Here is a 17,073-nt window from a genome sequence, read left to right on the forward strand (position 1 = left end):
TGACCTCTATCAAAACCCTTGTCCAAGACTGACCTCTATCAAAACCCTTGTCCAAGACTGACCTTTATCAAAACCGTTGTCCAAGACTGACCTCTATCAAAACCCTTGTCCAAGACTGACCTCTATCAAAACCCTTGTCCAAGGTTGACCTCTGTCAAAACCCTTGTCCAAGACTGACCTCTATCAAAACCCTTGTCCAAGACTGACCTCTATCAAAACCCTTGTCCAAGACTGACCTCTCTCATAAAACTCTTAAGAAGTTTGTTACACATTATCTCCTTTCCCTTCAACCATGATGTCTCACACTTCAGAAATTTCTCCTCCACAGAGTCTTCCACTTGCTTTCTCATAATCTTTCCCAGAGCCTTACATACACTCTCTAGGGAAACCAGTCTACAGTTCAATGCCTATTTCCAGTCTCATTTCTTATACAAGTATATAGATATGGTTTGCCATTTTCCATTCCCTTGGCACGATGCCTCTCTCCAGTGACATCTTGAATAGTTATTCAAGTGGACTATCAAGTGTATCTGCACACCTCTTTAGCACAAAAGATGAAATTCAGTCAAGACTATGAGCCTTGTCTGGGTCAATTCAGTATTCTGTTGATATAGTTTCTAGAAATTTCAAAACTTTTTTAAATCTCCTTTCTATCCCATCTCACTGGTGTTGAAGCATTATTGTCTTCCACCATGAAAATTCTTTTGCTTGCACTTCCTCACATATCTTTACATCATCCTCTACGATTTATCCCTTTGAATCCCTTGGCCTGATTATACGCTCCTTAACTGATCACTGCCTCTTGATGAATTTTTGGAATAGTTTTGGATTTTCAGCTGCTTTAACCATTCTTATCAAAGTTTCTTTGTTCCTTTGTTTTTATCCTGCTATACTTTTTCCGTGCTGTTATACCTTGCAAGTGCAAGCTGGCTAAGGTGCCATCTATGTGTTCCCCATTTTACATCTCAAAGCTCCTTTTCCTTATAAAATCTTACTTAATTAAATCTTAAAATTAAACGATTCCTTCCTCATTTTTACCATTCCCTATGTATTTTACCACATATTTAAACTTGAGTATTATACAATCACTTCTTCCAACAAGTCAGTCTATCATATATATAATATTCTTAATGTCCATGCTACTGTGAGTGAAGATAAGATCTAGTCATTCTAGTATACTCTGTGACATGCTGGTATAGGAAATTTTCCTGCTTACTTTCTAAAAAGATGAATCTCCATAACATCCTATCACCATGAGAATCCATATTCCCTTACACTATCTCTTTATAATTGAAATCCACCATTATCATTTTTATCATCTTTATGAAGAGAATGTTTCGCTGCTTCATGTACCCACCTGCTTGTTCCTTCATTATGTTTTTTTCATACATATTTGCCATTTCCTGCATTATCAAGGTAGCATTAAGACAAAAAATCCTCACTTGGCCCCATTCTCTGTTCCTTCTTTTGGAAAAGTAAAAAGTGGAGGGGAGGATTTCCAGCCCCTGCTCTCTTCCCTTATAGTTGCCTCTTGCGACTTGCAGGGAATACGAGGGAAGTATTCTTTCTCCCCTATCCCCAGGGATATATATTATCATCAATGTATATTTGTTCCAGTTCATTGCAGTTTTTTGAAAGATTATAAACTAATACCACCACTATGCTCTTCTTCCCACAGTTACTGTTCCCATCATGCACTGTCTGAATGTTTGTGTGTGTGTGTGTGTGTGTTAGGAATACTGAGAAGACACTCTTTTTTTATCAAATATACATCTTTAGAATATTTTGCAAAAGTGCATTTGCACCTTACTATGGGTGTGATGACAATATCATTTAAATTGACATGATGTTTAATGTCTGAAAATTGCTGTATGAATGGAAAGCATATTGTTTCAATCTATCAATTTTTCTTTTCTTGTATTTTATTACAGCCTGATGAAGAACGACGTGAGACAGAGAAGAGGATACTGGCATGGTTGGCTGACAACAGGGAGCGTGTACAGAAGCCTCTCCGGTGAGCCCATAACTACCGCCACACACATCATGCCCACACCCATTTGTTCTATAGGAATTTCTAACTGAGGTTCATGGATGGTCCTTTTTTAACTGGTCAACTTGACCATGACGAATACAAGGATTCCGTGGACTTTTCAGTTTGTTTCATTATTGTTATGCGAGTTCAATTACTGAGCGTGAAGTGCATTCAAATGAAAAATGAATTGTTGTTGAACATGTCAGAGTATAACCCACTAGTCCTCATTCCCCTATAGTCTGCTATCTGCAGAAAACTTTGTACAATCCTATAGCTTTGATTGTTTAGGTTGATTGTTATATTAGCTTATCACTGTCATTCATGAATATTTTCCTGTTTGCTCTCACAAAACTTAATTACTGCCAGCACACACACAAACATAAGGACACACACACACACACTAAAAAAAATCTATGCATGAATCACAAAATATGCTGAGGAATACTTCTATAGTAATACTGTGGAGGATGTATGAAACTGAGTGAAACAAGGGTAAATGCAAAGAGCATTAAAAAGTAAGAAGCATAACATCAAAAAAGAGAGGGGAGTGGGTGGCTCACATAAAAACTCTCTCCCTCTAAGCATGACAATGGAATCATAAAAGCAAGCTCTAGCACAAGCACAAACACATGTTTATGTGTATTTGTGTAAGTCTTCATCCTAACACTGGTTCTCTCTTAGAATGAGGCATTTCATACTTAAAAAGGAATGTGAAAACTGTTGCATAACTCTTAAAGGGTAACATTTAGCCATACTAACAAATGCATTAATGACAAATGTACTCAAGTTATGTTCACAGAGATGTTACCATGTCATAGGTTGTTGATGTTAGAGTTTAGTTTTCATAAAGTGTACAGTATAAAGTCTAATAAAAATATATATCACCCTATACCTCTTATGTATCAAACTCTCATCCCACACTGACACACTCAATGACAACAGATAAACAAAAACTGGTCAAAAAAATGTGTTATTTCCAAATAATTTTCTGAACTCATACTGTGTATCTATCTGTCTATCAGTATCTCTGATGCCTGTTCCTAACTGGAACTCCCTTAAGGTGGTGGCCATAGCAACAGAGTCTCCATAATCAAGTGAATCCTAGTGCCATGTCTTATCCTTTAGTGCTTCATCCGTAACAGGTCACTGACAGAGGGCAACTCTTATGCACCACTGAAGTGTTAGCTCACAATGCAGCCATCACTAACCCTCGTTATACGCAGGCAGGTAATACTGGCAATATATCTTCCTGGTCGCTGACTGCCAACCAACTACCATATTACCTATCACCAAAACACCTTCCATAATACTTCAATCACTCTACCTTAGCTCTCTTGTACAGGAAAATAGCTTGTTTTGCCAGATTTGGATGAAGATTTTCTCTGAACCACCTAGAAACCTCTCATCATCCATGGTCACTGCTGACATTTTGTCTTGGCATCCACCTGCCACCTCCTCCCAACACTGTCTCAATCATCCCAAAACAGTGGATTCTATTATTCTTACCTAAGGGTGAAAAGAGACATGATCACTAAAGGAGAAACAAAGTCATTATGCAAAACCCATTCTGTCCTACTTAAGTTAGAAGGGTCAGTAGTTTTGCATATAAACATAACTTTATATCAAATATATTCAGTACTTCATGAAAAAAAAAAAATTCCTTCATTCACTCATGGTTTTGCAACCTATTTGGATAAGATTAGAGTTAGATTGCTCCACAGTCCTTCCAAGGATGTGTATGGCATCCACATCCTTTTATGTTGTGGCCTGGGCAATGATGTGGGGTTGCACTCTGATATCATCACATCCTAACAATTTTTCATTGGACATAGATCAGCAGAGTTGCCAGGCCAGTCCTACACTTCTGCCTGAGCTGTTGCATTATTGAGTTTACTTTGTAGTAAGGTGGACATACTTGCACAAAAGCAGTGGTACCACAAAAAAAAATTTATCACTAATCACTAATTTATAATGTTCTCCATTCATGTTCCAATTTTTAAAGAAGAAATACAGCTCCCTTCAACCCCTCTCACCACTAAAGTGCCCCAACACCATTAAAGAATCAGGATGCTTTATTGTTTTCACTGTATGAGATGAGTAGCAGCAGACATTACTTGGCTATCTCATTCTTCCACAGCTTGTTGTGATACACCTTAGTGAACTTTTAACACTCCACATCACTATAATCCACTCTGAAACTGTCCAATCCTTATGGGCAAAAGCCAAGCATTTCATATGCATCTGATGTGAGAGAAGAGGTTTCTTGGTAGCATGACATGAGGACTACTGCAAGCAGCATTATCATTCCCTTTAAGGACATTTTTTTCAGTAGAGCTGCAGGTTAGGATGGTCTTTTTAACATTTCACACTTCTTCAGGTTACTAATTTCCTTACTAGTCTTCCTAGGTTGACCAAACCCACCTTTTTGAGGAGAGAAGACACAAGGAAGCCCATGAGAATAAAATCAGTTTCTGATGACAATATTCATCTTTAGAGGTTTTACGGGTTAAAAAATCAGACATCACTCAGCTGTCTTCTTACCAGCAATAGTCTACATATCACTGCCATCAAAAGTTTGAATAACCAGTGTTCTAATTTCTGACTATGCATTACATTTGCAGTACAAGCTACTACTGAACTACCATACTTTTTCATTTTGACACAAGTAGTTTCACTTACTGGGGTTTAGGTGCTATCTCTATTATGTCTGTCAGTTAGGTTTGCATAAACCACACGACATGAATAACAAGTATTACCAGACCACCAGCACGTGGTAACGCTGCAAGTGGAAAGTCAACCTCAGTGAAATTGCAATGTCATATCATAATGGATAAACAGGAGTATAATCTCGTCAAAGTACTTTTCATTCCAAAGGAGTCCACATTTCTCTGCTACAGATTCAAACATATCCTTGAGGATGCAGAAATCCTGTAAAATAGGACCTAAGGTTATACAAATAAATTCTGGTAATATGAACATTACTACAGCTGTCCCAAGAAATTAAATTCTTAATCAACATAATAACTTTACCTTGAAAACATGACATCTATGGAAATTCCTACCAGGCCAATAAAGTCATCCACAATGTATAAAGAACAATGAAGAATTTGAGCCTCGAGTACACAAGACACTACCTTTATCACTAAAATCTACAACCATCTTCTCAAGATTAGCACTACCAGATCCATTCGAAAATTAACAAACTTGAGAATACTTCTTACTCAACAGCTGCAACATAAAAAGGGTCACAGAACACAATTAATAATCACAAAGTCTAGATAATGCCATGTAAGCTAGTTTGGTGGTAGTGTGGCTGGCAACCAAGTGTCATTACTGGTAAAACCTTATAAAGAATTTTCAATTCAATTTTGAGTTACCAGTATCTCAACGAATTTCCACATATTCATACAAAAGAAAAATATTCCAGTGCCTAAACAATTTTTCCAATGTTACACCTATAATTAATAAAATCATGAAATAGGTGAGAGTCTGTAAGTAATTATATAGCAAACTTTGGATCTTCATTATAACTGTGACTTTTACAGAGGGTAAAGTGAGTACATGGTGAGGACAAGAATTTCTGACATTCTCTCAGTTACACTGTTTTATTACAAATTTTAATATAAAGAGAAAGCTATTAGGAAATATAATTAACAAAATAATAATCCTTTGTTGTAACACAGCCATTTCCACTAATGATGGAAAAAAAACACAAAAAAAACCTTACTTGGTTGCAAAAAGGAATTATGTTCATCTCAAAGATAAAAACTTAAAAACAATTTACAGACACTCAACTTATCTATATATACACTCAAGACTCATACTTCCTGGTTATCTATATACATATCTATTTACCAATCTGACTATCTATCTACCCTACTTACTATCTTACATCCTTTCAAATTCATAAAAGGTGAGTTTAAAGTGCATACATGCATTTTTTTAATATTACAGAACTAGGGTTCCTTGCCCTAACGCTGCAAACTGGCTTGGAGGAAAGGAAGCTACATTCCCTAAGGCAGATATGATAACCTGCTTCAGTTACTAGTTATCACAATAAGTCCTTGATGTGTCAGTCTGCACTTGAGGATTTCTGTTCATTCATTCATAAGAAGATCCATCTCAAAGACCTAAATATACCTCAAAATATCAACATCTAAAATTTTTCTCAATATATAGCATGGCTTCCGGAGCATAAACTCTTTAAAACCTCTTGGTCACTACAAATCATTCATATCTATGCTGGACTGTGGAAACATGCTTGTGATTTACAAAAGAACTTACTTACTGACATTATATAGAAACAGTCATGATATTCAGTCTGAGCAGCAAAGAACAGGGTTTGTAACTTTTACATGATAAAAATCAGCAATTGATTTTTAAAATTTTCCTTTGCACAGTTGTATAAAACATGCAAAAGTACATAAATTTATATCACAGTCAATAGATTAGATATCTTAGCCAGAATATATGAACATTAGATAATTTTTAAAACTCTGACTAATTTACATAGCAGCTATTCTTTGACAGACCCATCATATTTATCAACTTTAACTACAGATTTTATACTTGCACTCTTAAACAGGTACTAGGTTCTAAAATCCTTTACTACACCCAAAGCCATTATACTTCTATTGCACTCATAACATCCTTCCTATGTAGCTTTTACAGATGTTTCACTTTAAGAGGTAAACATGTTCATTTTGTAATAAAATATGTGCACTGTGGCCTTATCTAACCATACACTCCCTATACATCTATCTGTATCTCTGATGCCTGTTCCCTTCGGGAACTCCCATCAATATTGTGGCCACAGCAAAAGAGCCCCAACTCATCTCTGTCCTTACCTGTTCCCTTGCATAAACCATTCCAAGCATTCATCAACCATATCTCTCCCTCCGGGACTCTTTCACTCTATCTAATCATGTCACAGGTGGTATTCCTCTCATACTAACCCCTTTCATTGTACTATCATATACTTTCCTTATAAACTCCCCATCTTGCACTCTTTTGACATGCCCCAGTCATCTTGAGGTATCATGGTTCACCCACTCAACAATTCATTCCCTTTGCATTCCCTGCCATAGCAAATCTCTCATACATCCCCTCATTTCTTTCCTCATTCCTTCTGGTCATACCACATGCTCCTCTCAAACAGCTCATTTTCATAGCTGCATAGTTAAGGGTTGGAAGGACTATGCTTTATGCCAAATATATGAAGTTAACATACTTGTATAAACACAAAGTATAATACCTTTACATCTAGTGCACCTTATATAAAACCTCATATCATCACTACTGGCTGAGTTACTAACCACAACTTTCTCACTACAGACTGAAAAAAAATTAATAAGAAATTTTTATTTCTGTAACCAAAAATAAAGATTGTCCTGGCTAGCGTTTGAATTATCATTCTTCCATAATTCAAATGTCTTGTGATTTTTGTCATACTTGTTCAACATTTCCCACGTTAGCAAGGTAGCGCCAGGAACTGACGAAGAGAAAGTCTCATTTGCTCACATCCATTCTCCTGATTAAATTATTTCAAAAGCTTAAAATAACATTTTGTTTATACACCATGAAATATTATGCAATTCTTTATATTTACAAACAAATATGTGTAAGATAAATATAAAGCTCAACCATTCAGCAAGACATTAACTTAGGCAGGATTTTGGGGAAAATACTCTGGTGGGATCTTATTTTCAGCCTTCAACTGTGTAAAAATCTCTCCAGCTTTGTTGTAGTCCCACCCATTCTCCTCCAGGCATCTATGAAACAGAAAAACATTCATCAATTTCCAAAAACTAATATCACTCGTAGTAGTAACTCATTAGTAGTCATAGTAGTACTAATAGATGTTGATGTTGTTATTGTAATAAAAAAAAGTGATATTTGAAGTAAAAAATGAAAGCAACGGTCATTCATCAGCAGTAGTCACTATCTATTAGTGGCAGTCACAAGCACTACAGCAGGAAAAACCACAGCAATATGTTGTTGTTGCTTTTGACAGAGAGAGACTTCAGTCTCTATTATGAATTAAAGGCTGAAACTTGCTTGTCTAATGAGTTCAAGATTGAGCATTATAATAATCCTCAAGAGGTATAGCATTTGGCATGTAAAAGTATAATTAAGGATGCATGTTTAAGAGCGTGAAGTAAAAAGACATCTACGGTTTTCACGCAAAATAAGATGAAAACTAGTACATCAACTAAGGATGTCTTAGAGACCATATAAAAGTAAATACTTCAACGATCTATTCAACTTACAACTGTGAATACTGAGGCAACATTCCTGATATCTCAGAAAATTTGGCTATCATAGCTTCTTGGACTGGCTGAAGTACACCCTGTGCAACAACTGGAACATTTTCTACAGCTGTCTGTATCTGCTGGTTTGACTGAGGTATATTTGCCACTGGAGTCTTGAAGGCTTTCTGCAATGTTGAAAACAGTAATGAAAGCATAAAACCCGACGACAGTCTATCACTGCAAATCTAAAATATTCATATTACAAGAGGTGGATGACATGCATAGTCAATCAGTTCATTCACAAAAATTCTTAACTTGTCTAACATACTACAGAAAGAGAAGAAAAAAATCAAATACACCAAAGCTGGAAACCATACAAAAAAATGCACTCAAAACAATCACTGGCTGCCTAGCAACCACAAACACTAAACACCAACACAATGAAACAAAGATCCTCCCAATACAGTCCCATCTCAACATGCTTGGCACTAAATTCTATGCAACAGAACTAGACCCCTCCCACACAACCAACTCCATAAGAAACCAGCTAATCCCTAGTGGGAATATGAAACATACCCCTGTCTCACACTTCATTAACCTTTACTAACAGATCCACCACCCTTAACAAATACAACAGACACAACACATACACATTGATATAACCCAATAGGCACTTGGCATCCTCCTTTCCTATTCTATTATATATCTTTGATGCCCATACCCACAGAGAACTCCCATCAATACCAAGGATAAAGATTCTCCACTTATCCCTATCCTTACACACCTCTCTCGCTACTAAATCTTAAACTCCAACCCTTTAGATATACACTTGCTCACTGTTTCCTACAACAATGTGTTAGCAATAAGAAACTGAAGACGGCCTCATTCACTTACACCTACTCATTTGCTGTCATGTGTAATGCACCAAAACCCAAACCCCCATAAACAACCCAAACACTACAGACTTTCCATTGCTTTTCCCTGAGTGTTTCATATGCCCTGGTTCAGCCTAATGACAGTGCATCACCCCTGTACACTACATAGCTCCAATTCACTCTATACCATGCTTGCCTCTCATACTCCTGCATATTCATGTCTCTTTCACTCTATCCTGCCTCCCCTCACCCTTGCTTCCTCCACTTCTAACACATAATCCTTTTAATTAGTCTCTCCTTGCTCATCTTCTACATATGTCAAAACCATATCAGCACATCCTGTTCAGCCCTCTCATACTATGCTTACTACTACAATCTCTCGTATATTGTCTTTCCTTAAACAACCAAGGCTCCTCATGCCACACACTGATCTCAGGCACTTCATTTCCAACATATGCATCCTCTCCTGGTCTTTTGCATTTTGGGCCCAAGACACATAAAATAGCACCACCAAGACTACTTTCTTTCAAACTATTCGCCATTTCCCGCATTAGCATGGTAGCGTTAAGAACAGAGGACTGGGCCTCTGAAGGAATATCCTCACCTGGCCCCCTTCTCTGTTCCTTCTTTTGGAAAATTAAAAAAAAAAAAAAAACAAGAGGGGAGGATTTCCAGCCCCCCACTCCCTCCCCTTTTAGTCGCCTTCTACGACACGCAGGGAATACATGGGAAGTATTCTTTCTCCCCTATCCCCAGGGATAAACCAAGACTACTATACTATAAAATAAACCCATCTTTGCACCCAGGACCTTTTCATCCTTACCTACTTCCACTCCCATAGTTCCTTCTGCTATCACATCCACTCACCAGTACCTAAAGCACCTTAATTTCTCCACGCTTTTCACCTTCAATCACATTAAATCCAACTTGTCCTGCCTTCTTGCACAATTTTACCACCTTACTTTTAATTACATTAACTCTCAACTTTCTCCTCTCCCACAATCTCCCAAACTAAAACAACTTTACAATTTCTAAACCAAGTCTACCACCAGAGACACGTCATCTCCAAACAGCAACTGACTCAACACCTCGTCCATACGCAGATTAAACATACATGGTAACATCACATACCCTGATGTAGAAATATCTTCAACATGAGCCACTCAGCCTCCTCCCTTCCCACTTGCTCACATGCTTACTCTTACAGCTTTTCTCTCACACTATATATTCAAAGCACCTTCCACAAAGCATCTCTGTCAACCCAATCATGTACTTACTCTAGTTCCATAAATGCCACACACAAATTTCTCTCTTTCTCCATGAAATTCTCACACAAACTTTTCAAAGCTAACACCAGGCCAATGCATCCCCTACCACTTCTGAAGCCACAGTGCACCATCTCAGTCTGATGCTCCAGTGCACCATCTCAGTCTGATGCTCTGTGCAGGCTAACACACTCTGTCACTACTCTCCAACACAACTTACCAAGCATACTCAACATACTTTATCTATGTAATCCAAGCACTCACTTTTGTCCCCCTTCTCTTTAACTAACGGCACTATACAGGCATTATGCCAGTCCTCAGGCATCTCAACATAAGACATGCACACCATGGAAAATCCTGTCTAACTGATCAAAAGCAATGTCGCCTCCCTTCCTTACAAAATTCAACTGAAATCTCATCCCGTACAGCTGCTTTGCCTCATTTCATCTTACACAAGGTTTTCACCACTTCCTCTCTTTTCACCAAACTATTCATCATGACTCTATTTTTCCAAATTCTTTCTCATCCTATATACTTCGCATCGACTGCCCTTCAAAATACTTTCTCCATCTCCACTTTACTTTTTTCTTTGCCTGTTACCACTTCCCCATCAACATCCTGTTCTGATGCTTCCACATATTTTTTTTCTTCTTGTTGGTAAATCTAATCACTTCTATGTGTTAGTGTTAAAAAAAAAAAAAGGCTGCAAAGATTCAGTGCTTGGTATCATATAAACAAAACATTAAGAAATACATTTCTAAAACTATTAAAATGTATAATGCTTTCTGAATAATGTTCGTCACAAACTAATGAAATATGCATGCAATCTTACCTTAACTTGATCAACAGTAGCTGTTGTAAGATGCATCTGCTCATTACAGATACAATAGCCAGTTCCTTCTGGAATGATTGTTAAGGTGCGTGTGAATGAGCGAATAGGGGGATTTCGATCTGTCAACTGACGGAAAACCCCACTAAGCGTCACAACCATCAGCTTGTTCTGCAGTAAAAGCAAACTTTCACTATTCAATTTAAACATAATTAAAAACAAATATCTTTTAAAGAGTGCCTAATCACAATAATTTTACTATAGTATTGTTTGAAATGCTATTGAATGTATTAAGTACGTTTTTATGTTAATGGGAGAGAGTTTTACCCTCACTGTCCCATCATATATCCCATGTCTTTAACCTTGTATATATATATACACACAAACACACCCTAATCAATGCCAGATATCCATTTATCTGCAAGCCTTGAGGGGATGATGAATAGCTGGGTTCGTAAGTGATTCATGGTCAGTGATCCAGAGAGAGAGAGAGAGAGAGAGAGAGAGAGAGAGAGAGAGAGAGAGAGAGAGAGAGGGGGGGGGGGGGGGATATTGCATGTAGAGTATTTACTTATCCATACAGTACAGATAAAGAGTTCTACACTCATGGGGCCCCATCTCCTTTTAAACCAATGCTTCTTAATCTTTCTAACATTTTACCCAGCTCTTTGTCATGGCCTCAGATTATTCTAGTGTAATTACCTACCTGTATGGTATGGGGAGGGAGTTAAACACTTATGGGGCCCCATCTTTTGAACATTCTCTACTAAAACATACCTTCTGTAATTCATGTAAGTACTTCTTACATCTTTTTAAGCAAGTTTGTGGCTTACTTTCATGTCCTATCAACTCAAAGAACTATTCACTGTATACATCAATCTATTTCAAAAACTTTGAAGTTGCGATGAGGTCACTCTTTACTCTTCTCTCTTCCTAGGTAGGCTAATTCAAAGCCACTAGCCATTCCTATAACTCAGCACCCTAAATTCAGGTACCATATCTGTTGCCCTTCACTGAACCTTCTCTATTAGCTCTTTGTACTTCTTCAGGTGCATTTGCCAAACTTGTGAAGCATACTCTAGTTTTGGCTTTATATACGATATGAAAAGCTTTTAAAATATTTCCTTACCCATATACCTGAGAGCCATTCTAATATTTGCCAGAAGACAGTTTCCCTTCTTAACTATTCTTCTAATGTAAGGACTCTGGTGACAGGACACGGATAATGTTGACTTCCAAGTCCTCAAAATACAGGATCCTGGAGCTTATTTCCTGCTAGATAATAATAATAATACTGAGGCCTTCTTTCATTCTGTTCCATACTGATGTGTATGATTATCTACTTGCAGTTACCTATTTTCATTGTTTGGGGAAGTTTTACACTTGTGGGGACATATGTTCTCTACCATCATACAACTTTTAAGTTACTACATATTTTCAACATTAACCATATGTTCATTCATATCATTCTATCTATCCATAACTCTCATACCATAAAAGTACCTCTTTTTTAACAATTTTGTTGCTTAATTTCATGTTGTATCCTCTAGTTGCTCTATCTCTATATCTCTCAAACAACTATTCACTATCTATTGCCCTCTGGACCTACTCTATCAACTCTGAGCTTTTTTAAGTGCTGTGACCAAACTTCACAATATTCTAGGTTTGGCCTTATGTATGATGTGAACAGCAAGCTGAATATTTCCTTGTCAATGTTTTCCCTCTATTTTGCTGTTCCTTGCACGTAATCTGTAATAACAACATTTTAGGAACTCTTATGAAAATATGAGGTGGATGATACTGGGGGTGGGGGATAATGGTAGTGGGAACAATGTTGGGAGTGGGGATGATACTGGAAGTGGGGACAATAGTTGGTCTTCTTAACTATTATGCTAAGGCAGGATTACGGCAATGTCAACTCCCTTGTCTCTCTAACACTCAACTTCTTGCAGCCTACATTTGCTCAAGTTGAACTCTGTCAACCTTGTATTTGACCAACTTTTTGGTCTGTTAAGGCCCATTTTGGTAATTCAAAATTTGTGTAACTATCTTTCCACAGAAATCCTTGTGTATACATGAACATATACTACAGCTCATGACAAGCGTTTAGCAAACTGTTTTTCATGTTTCAAGTGAGACTTGGCATCAATGAGGACTGTTTGTTCATGACTGAGGCTTTTGAAAAACATACTCATACTGATATTCGCAAGTAAAGTCTGTGTTAAAATAATTCATAGAAAATACACTCACGTCTGTCAATGGAACATCCACAGTGAAGGACAAAGGATCATGCATGGTGTATGGGAGCTGGCAAAGAAAGGTACCAATGTTCTTACGCCCCTGATACACCAGCTTTTGTCTCCGGTCAGTTGATGTCACTTTCTTCAAATTTCTATTTGTTGTTAAGTAGATATTTGTGTACCTGTAATGAGAAATGATGAAATGCCTTTAGTATGGAAAGGCTGGGATCAAGCAGTTGTCAGACTAATTATTTTGCTAGAGTATAGGTAGTGAACAGTTCAAAGGATTTCCAAAGTTTAGCATCGAGTAAAATCAAGAAATGCAACCTAATTCTATCAGTAAAATAAAGTCAGAAATTCACACTACTCTGATAATAGCATAAACATCAATTTTGCAGAGAAAATCTAGAAAAATTGAATTACATGATCCCTTATCATACTGAGTATATTCTGGCTAAGCATTTGTTTAAACAGTAAATAATAAAGTATTGCATTTTCAAAATTATAACATTTGTGACAAAATAATTTGTTAATCTACCTGTATGTATATTCAAGAAAACGGAAAAAACATATATCTTTTGGGGCACTCCAAAAGAAAAAAAATGTGTAAGGGAAGGAGTTGATCATTACAGTTCTAAGATATTCAGAAAAACAATACTGTAATAATGTAAACGCTAGTCAAACTATCAGATTCTTAATCCAGATAAGTACACTAATGTTGTAGCAGGGTGGAGAGCATAGATAGGCAGATGGAAGATGTGGCTCTGACAGCTTCTGCTGGTGGTCCTGAGGCTGTACAAAGTACAGTATGATATCTGGATAAGTGTTGGACAATTTCCCTCTCAATTACAGTACAGTTCAGTACTGATTTTCTCTTCAGACACTGAATCAGTGCAATGCATTAATAGCTAGACAAAAATGTTTCCCTAATTGGAGTCACTTTCACCACAGAATTTAATATTTTCACTAGGTTCCTCAAGTCATAGATGGTAAACCCCATATTCAGCACACATTTTTTTTCACTGAAGCCCATTAATCAAGTTTCTGTGTAACTGCTACTGACTACTTCTAGCATTAGGTAAAAGTGGATTATAAGAACATTAGGTAGGAGCCTCTGGAAACACTGTGCTACAGTTGTCCTCTACAAGTGGCCAATTATGTGGCCACCAAGTTGAGGGAGTTCCAGTTAGGAACAAGCCTCAGAAAGACAGATGAATAGATCAATGGATAGAAAGATTAAAGACGGTAAGTGTATCAAGTGTATAAACTTACACTTAGAACTGAATTCATGGGGAAGGTACTTCTTACTGGAAGCCATAGTGAAGGTTCAAAGTTATAGCATGTCTGAATAGGGAAGGTCGAAAGCAAAATCAATGCGTTCAACTGAACAAGTATGCTAACCCTTCAAATATATGCTGAGCTGATAGAGGCTCTGCAGCTATTCTCTATTTATGCTCAATTCCTTAAGTCTTAATAGCTATTTTGTATATTCTTTTAACTTTTGCAGGAAACAATATGAGAAGAACCTGAAAGTGTACAAATAAATAAACATATACATGAGAAGAAAGATCATGAGAGGCAAGTGTTTTGGGAGCAGCTGAGTGAGTGTTACTAGTCGTGATGCACAAGACCGGGTTATAGTGATGGGTGATTTGAATGCAAAGGTGAGTAATTTGGCAGTTGAGGGAATAATTGGTGTACATGGGGTGTTCAGTGTTGTAAATGGAAATGGTTAAGAGCTTGTGAGAAACTGCAGAAGCTGGTGATTGAGTTTGGTAAAGTGTGTGCAAAAAGAAAGCTGAGAGTAAATGTGCATAAGAGCAAAGATATTAGGTACAGTAGGGTTGAGGGTCAAGTCAATTGGGAGGTAAATTTGAATGGAGAAAAACTGGAGGAAGTGAAGTGTTTTAGATATCTGGGAGTGGATTTGGCAGCGGATGGAACCATGGAAGCAGAAGTGAATCATAGGGTGGGGGAGGGGGCAAAAGTTCTGGAAGCGTTGAAGAATGTGTGGAAGTTGAGAACATTATCTTGGAAAGCAAAAATGGGTATGTTTGAAGGAATAGTGGTTCCAACGATGTTATATGGTTGTGAGGTGTGAGCTATGGATAGAAATGTGCAGAGGAGGGTGGATGTGCTGGAAATGAGAAAGTTTGAGGACAATATGTGGTGTGAGGTGGTTTGATCGAGTAAGTAATAATAGGGTAAGAGAGATGTGTGGTAATAAAAAGAGTGTGGTTGAGAGAGCAGAAGAGGGTGTTTTGAAATGGTTTGGTCACATGAAGAGCATGAGTGAGGACAGATTGACCATGAGGATATATGTGTCAGAGGTGGAGGGAACGAGGAGAAGTGGGAGACCAAATTGGAGGTGGAAAGATGGAGTGAAAAAGATTTTGAGTGATCGGGGCCTGAACATGCAGGAGGGTGAAAGGCATGCAAGGAATAGAGTGAATTGGAACGATGTGGTATACCGGGGCCAACATACTGTCAATGGATTGAACCAGAGCATGTGAAGCGTCTGGGGTGAACCATGGAAAGTTCTGTGGGGCCTGGATGTGGAAAGGGAGCTGTGGTTTCGGTGCATTATTACATGAGAGCTAGAGACTGAGTGTGAACAAATGTGGCCTTTGTTGTCTTTTCCTAGTGCTACCTCACACACATGAGGGGGGAGGGGGTTGTTATTTCACGTGTGGCGAGGTGGCGATGGGAATGAATAAAGGCAGACAGTATGAATTATGTACATGTGTACATACGTATATGTCTGTGTGTGTATATATATGTATACGTTGAGACATATAGGTATGCATATTTGCGTGTCTGGACGTGTATGTATATATGTGTGTATGTGGGTGGGTTGGGCCATTCTTTCGTCTGTTTCCTTGCGCTACCTCGCTAACGCGGGAGACAGCGACAAAGCAAAATAAATAAATAAATAAATAAATATACAAGTCACTAGGTACAAAGGCCAGCCACGGAAGCAGACTAAATAAGCAGACTACCACAGTGCCTGATGGCAAAGTGGCAATTTTCCAAACCAAATGCTGTTTCTTTTCTAAACCACGGGAGTTTCCAAACTATAGATCCCCAAATTGAAGACATTTCACCGCAATAATAAGAACAACACTAAATTTTTTCATATACATTTGCCACTTCCCGCTTTAGCAAGGCAGTGTCAAAAACAGATGAATGAGTCTGAGAGGGAAAAATCTTAATAATAACAATAATAATCTATCATTATCTATTATCATTTCATAATATTAGTAATGTGGTTAGGAAGCAGTGGTTTTGGGACATTATGCATGACAGCTAAAGAATGGATGTGAGTGGATGTAGCCTTTCTCTGTCTGTTCCTGGTGATACCTTGCTAATGCAGGAGATGGTATTAAGAGAGCAAGAAAAAAGAAGACAATGTGGTAATGTGGGTGTATGCAACTGAAGGTGTAATTGCATGTCTTCTCAGCTCACAGGGTTAAATCAAAAAATTAAAATCAGTCAAGTTTCTCTTTAAGGACCTTGAAATAATGTCTTGTATTCAAACACCTTGAAAATACAATTGTTGAAAAATCATAAAAAATCTCAAA

At 37.6% G+C, this 17,073-nt stretch overlaps 2 protein-coding genes across 2 annotated transcripts in view; one reads left to right on the plus strand and one right to left on the minus strand.

The window, feature by feature from the left end:
- The window catches only part of LOC139746807 (uncharacterized), a 101,579-nt gene extending 98,631 nt beyond the window's left edge, over positions 1–2,948 (plus strand). Inside the window, exon 8 of the mRNA XM_071658372.1 lies at positions 1,932–2,948. Within this exon, the coding sequence (XP_071514473.1) occupies positions 1,932–2,018 (87 nt within the window). The 3' untranslated portion in view covers positions 2,019–2,948. The remainder of the gene's footprint in view (positions 1–1,931) is intronic.
- A 2,670-nt stretch (positions 2,949–5,618) lies between these two features.
- Positions 5,619–17,073, minus strand: part of LOC139746806 (nuclear RNA export factor 1-like) — a 46,930-nt gene continuing 35,475 nt past the window's right edge. Inside the window, exons 13-16 of the mRNA XM_071658371.1 lie at positions 13,503–13,674; positions 11,256–11,423; positions 8,302–8,468; positions 5,619–7,803 (exon numbers count right to left, since the gene is read on the minus strand). Coding sequence (XP_071514472.1) covers positions 7,695–7,803; positions 8,302–8,468; positions 11,256–11,423; positions 13,503–13,674 — 616 coding nt within the window. The 3' untranslated portion in view covers positions 5,619–7,694. The remainder of the gene's footprint in view (positions 7,804–8,301; positions 8,469–11,255; positions 11,424–13,502; positions 13,675–17,073) is intronic.

This window comes from Panulirus ornatus, chromosome 66 (genome assembly GCF_036320965.1).
Source record: "Panulirus ornatus isolate Po-2019 chromosome 66, ASM3632096v1, whole genome shotgun sequence".
NCBI lineage: Eukaryota > Metazoa > Arthropoda > Malacostraca > Decapoda > Palinuridae > Panulirus > Panulirus ornatus.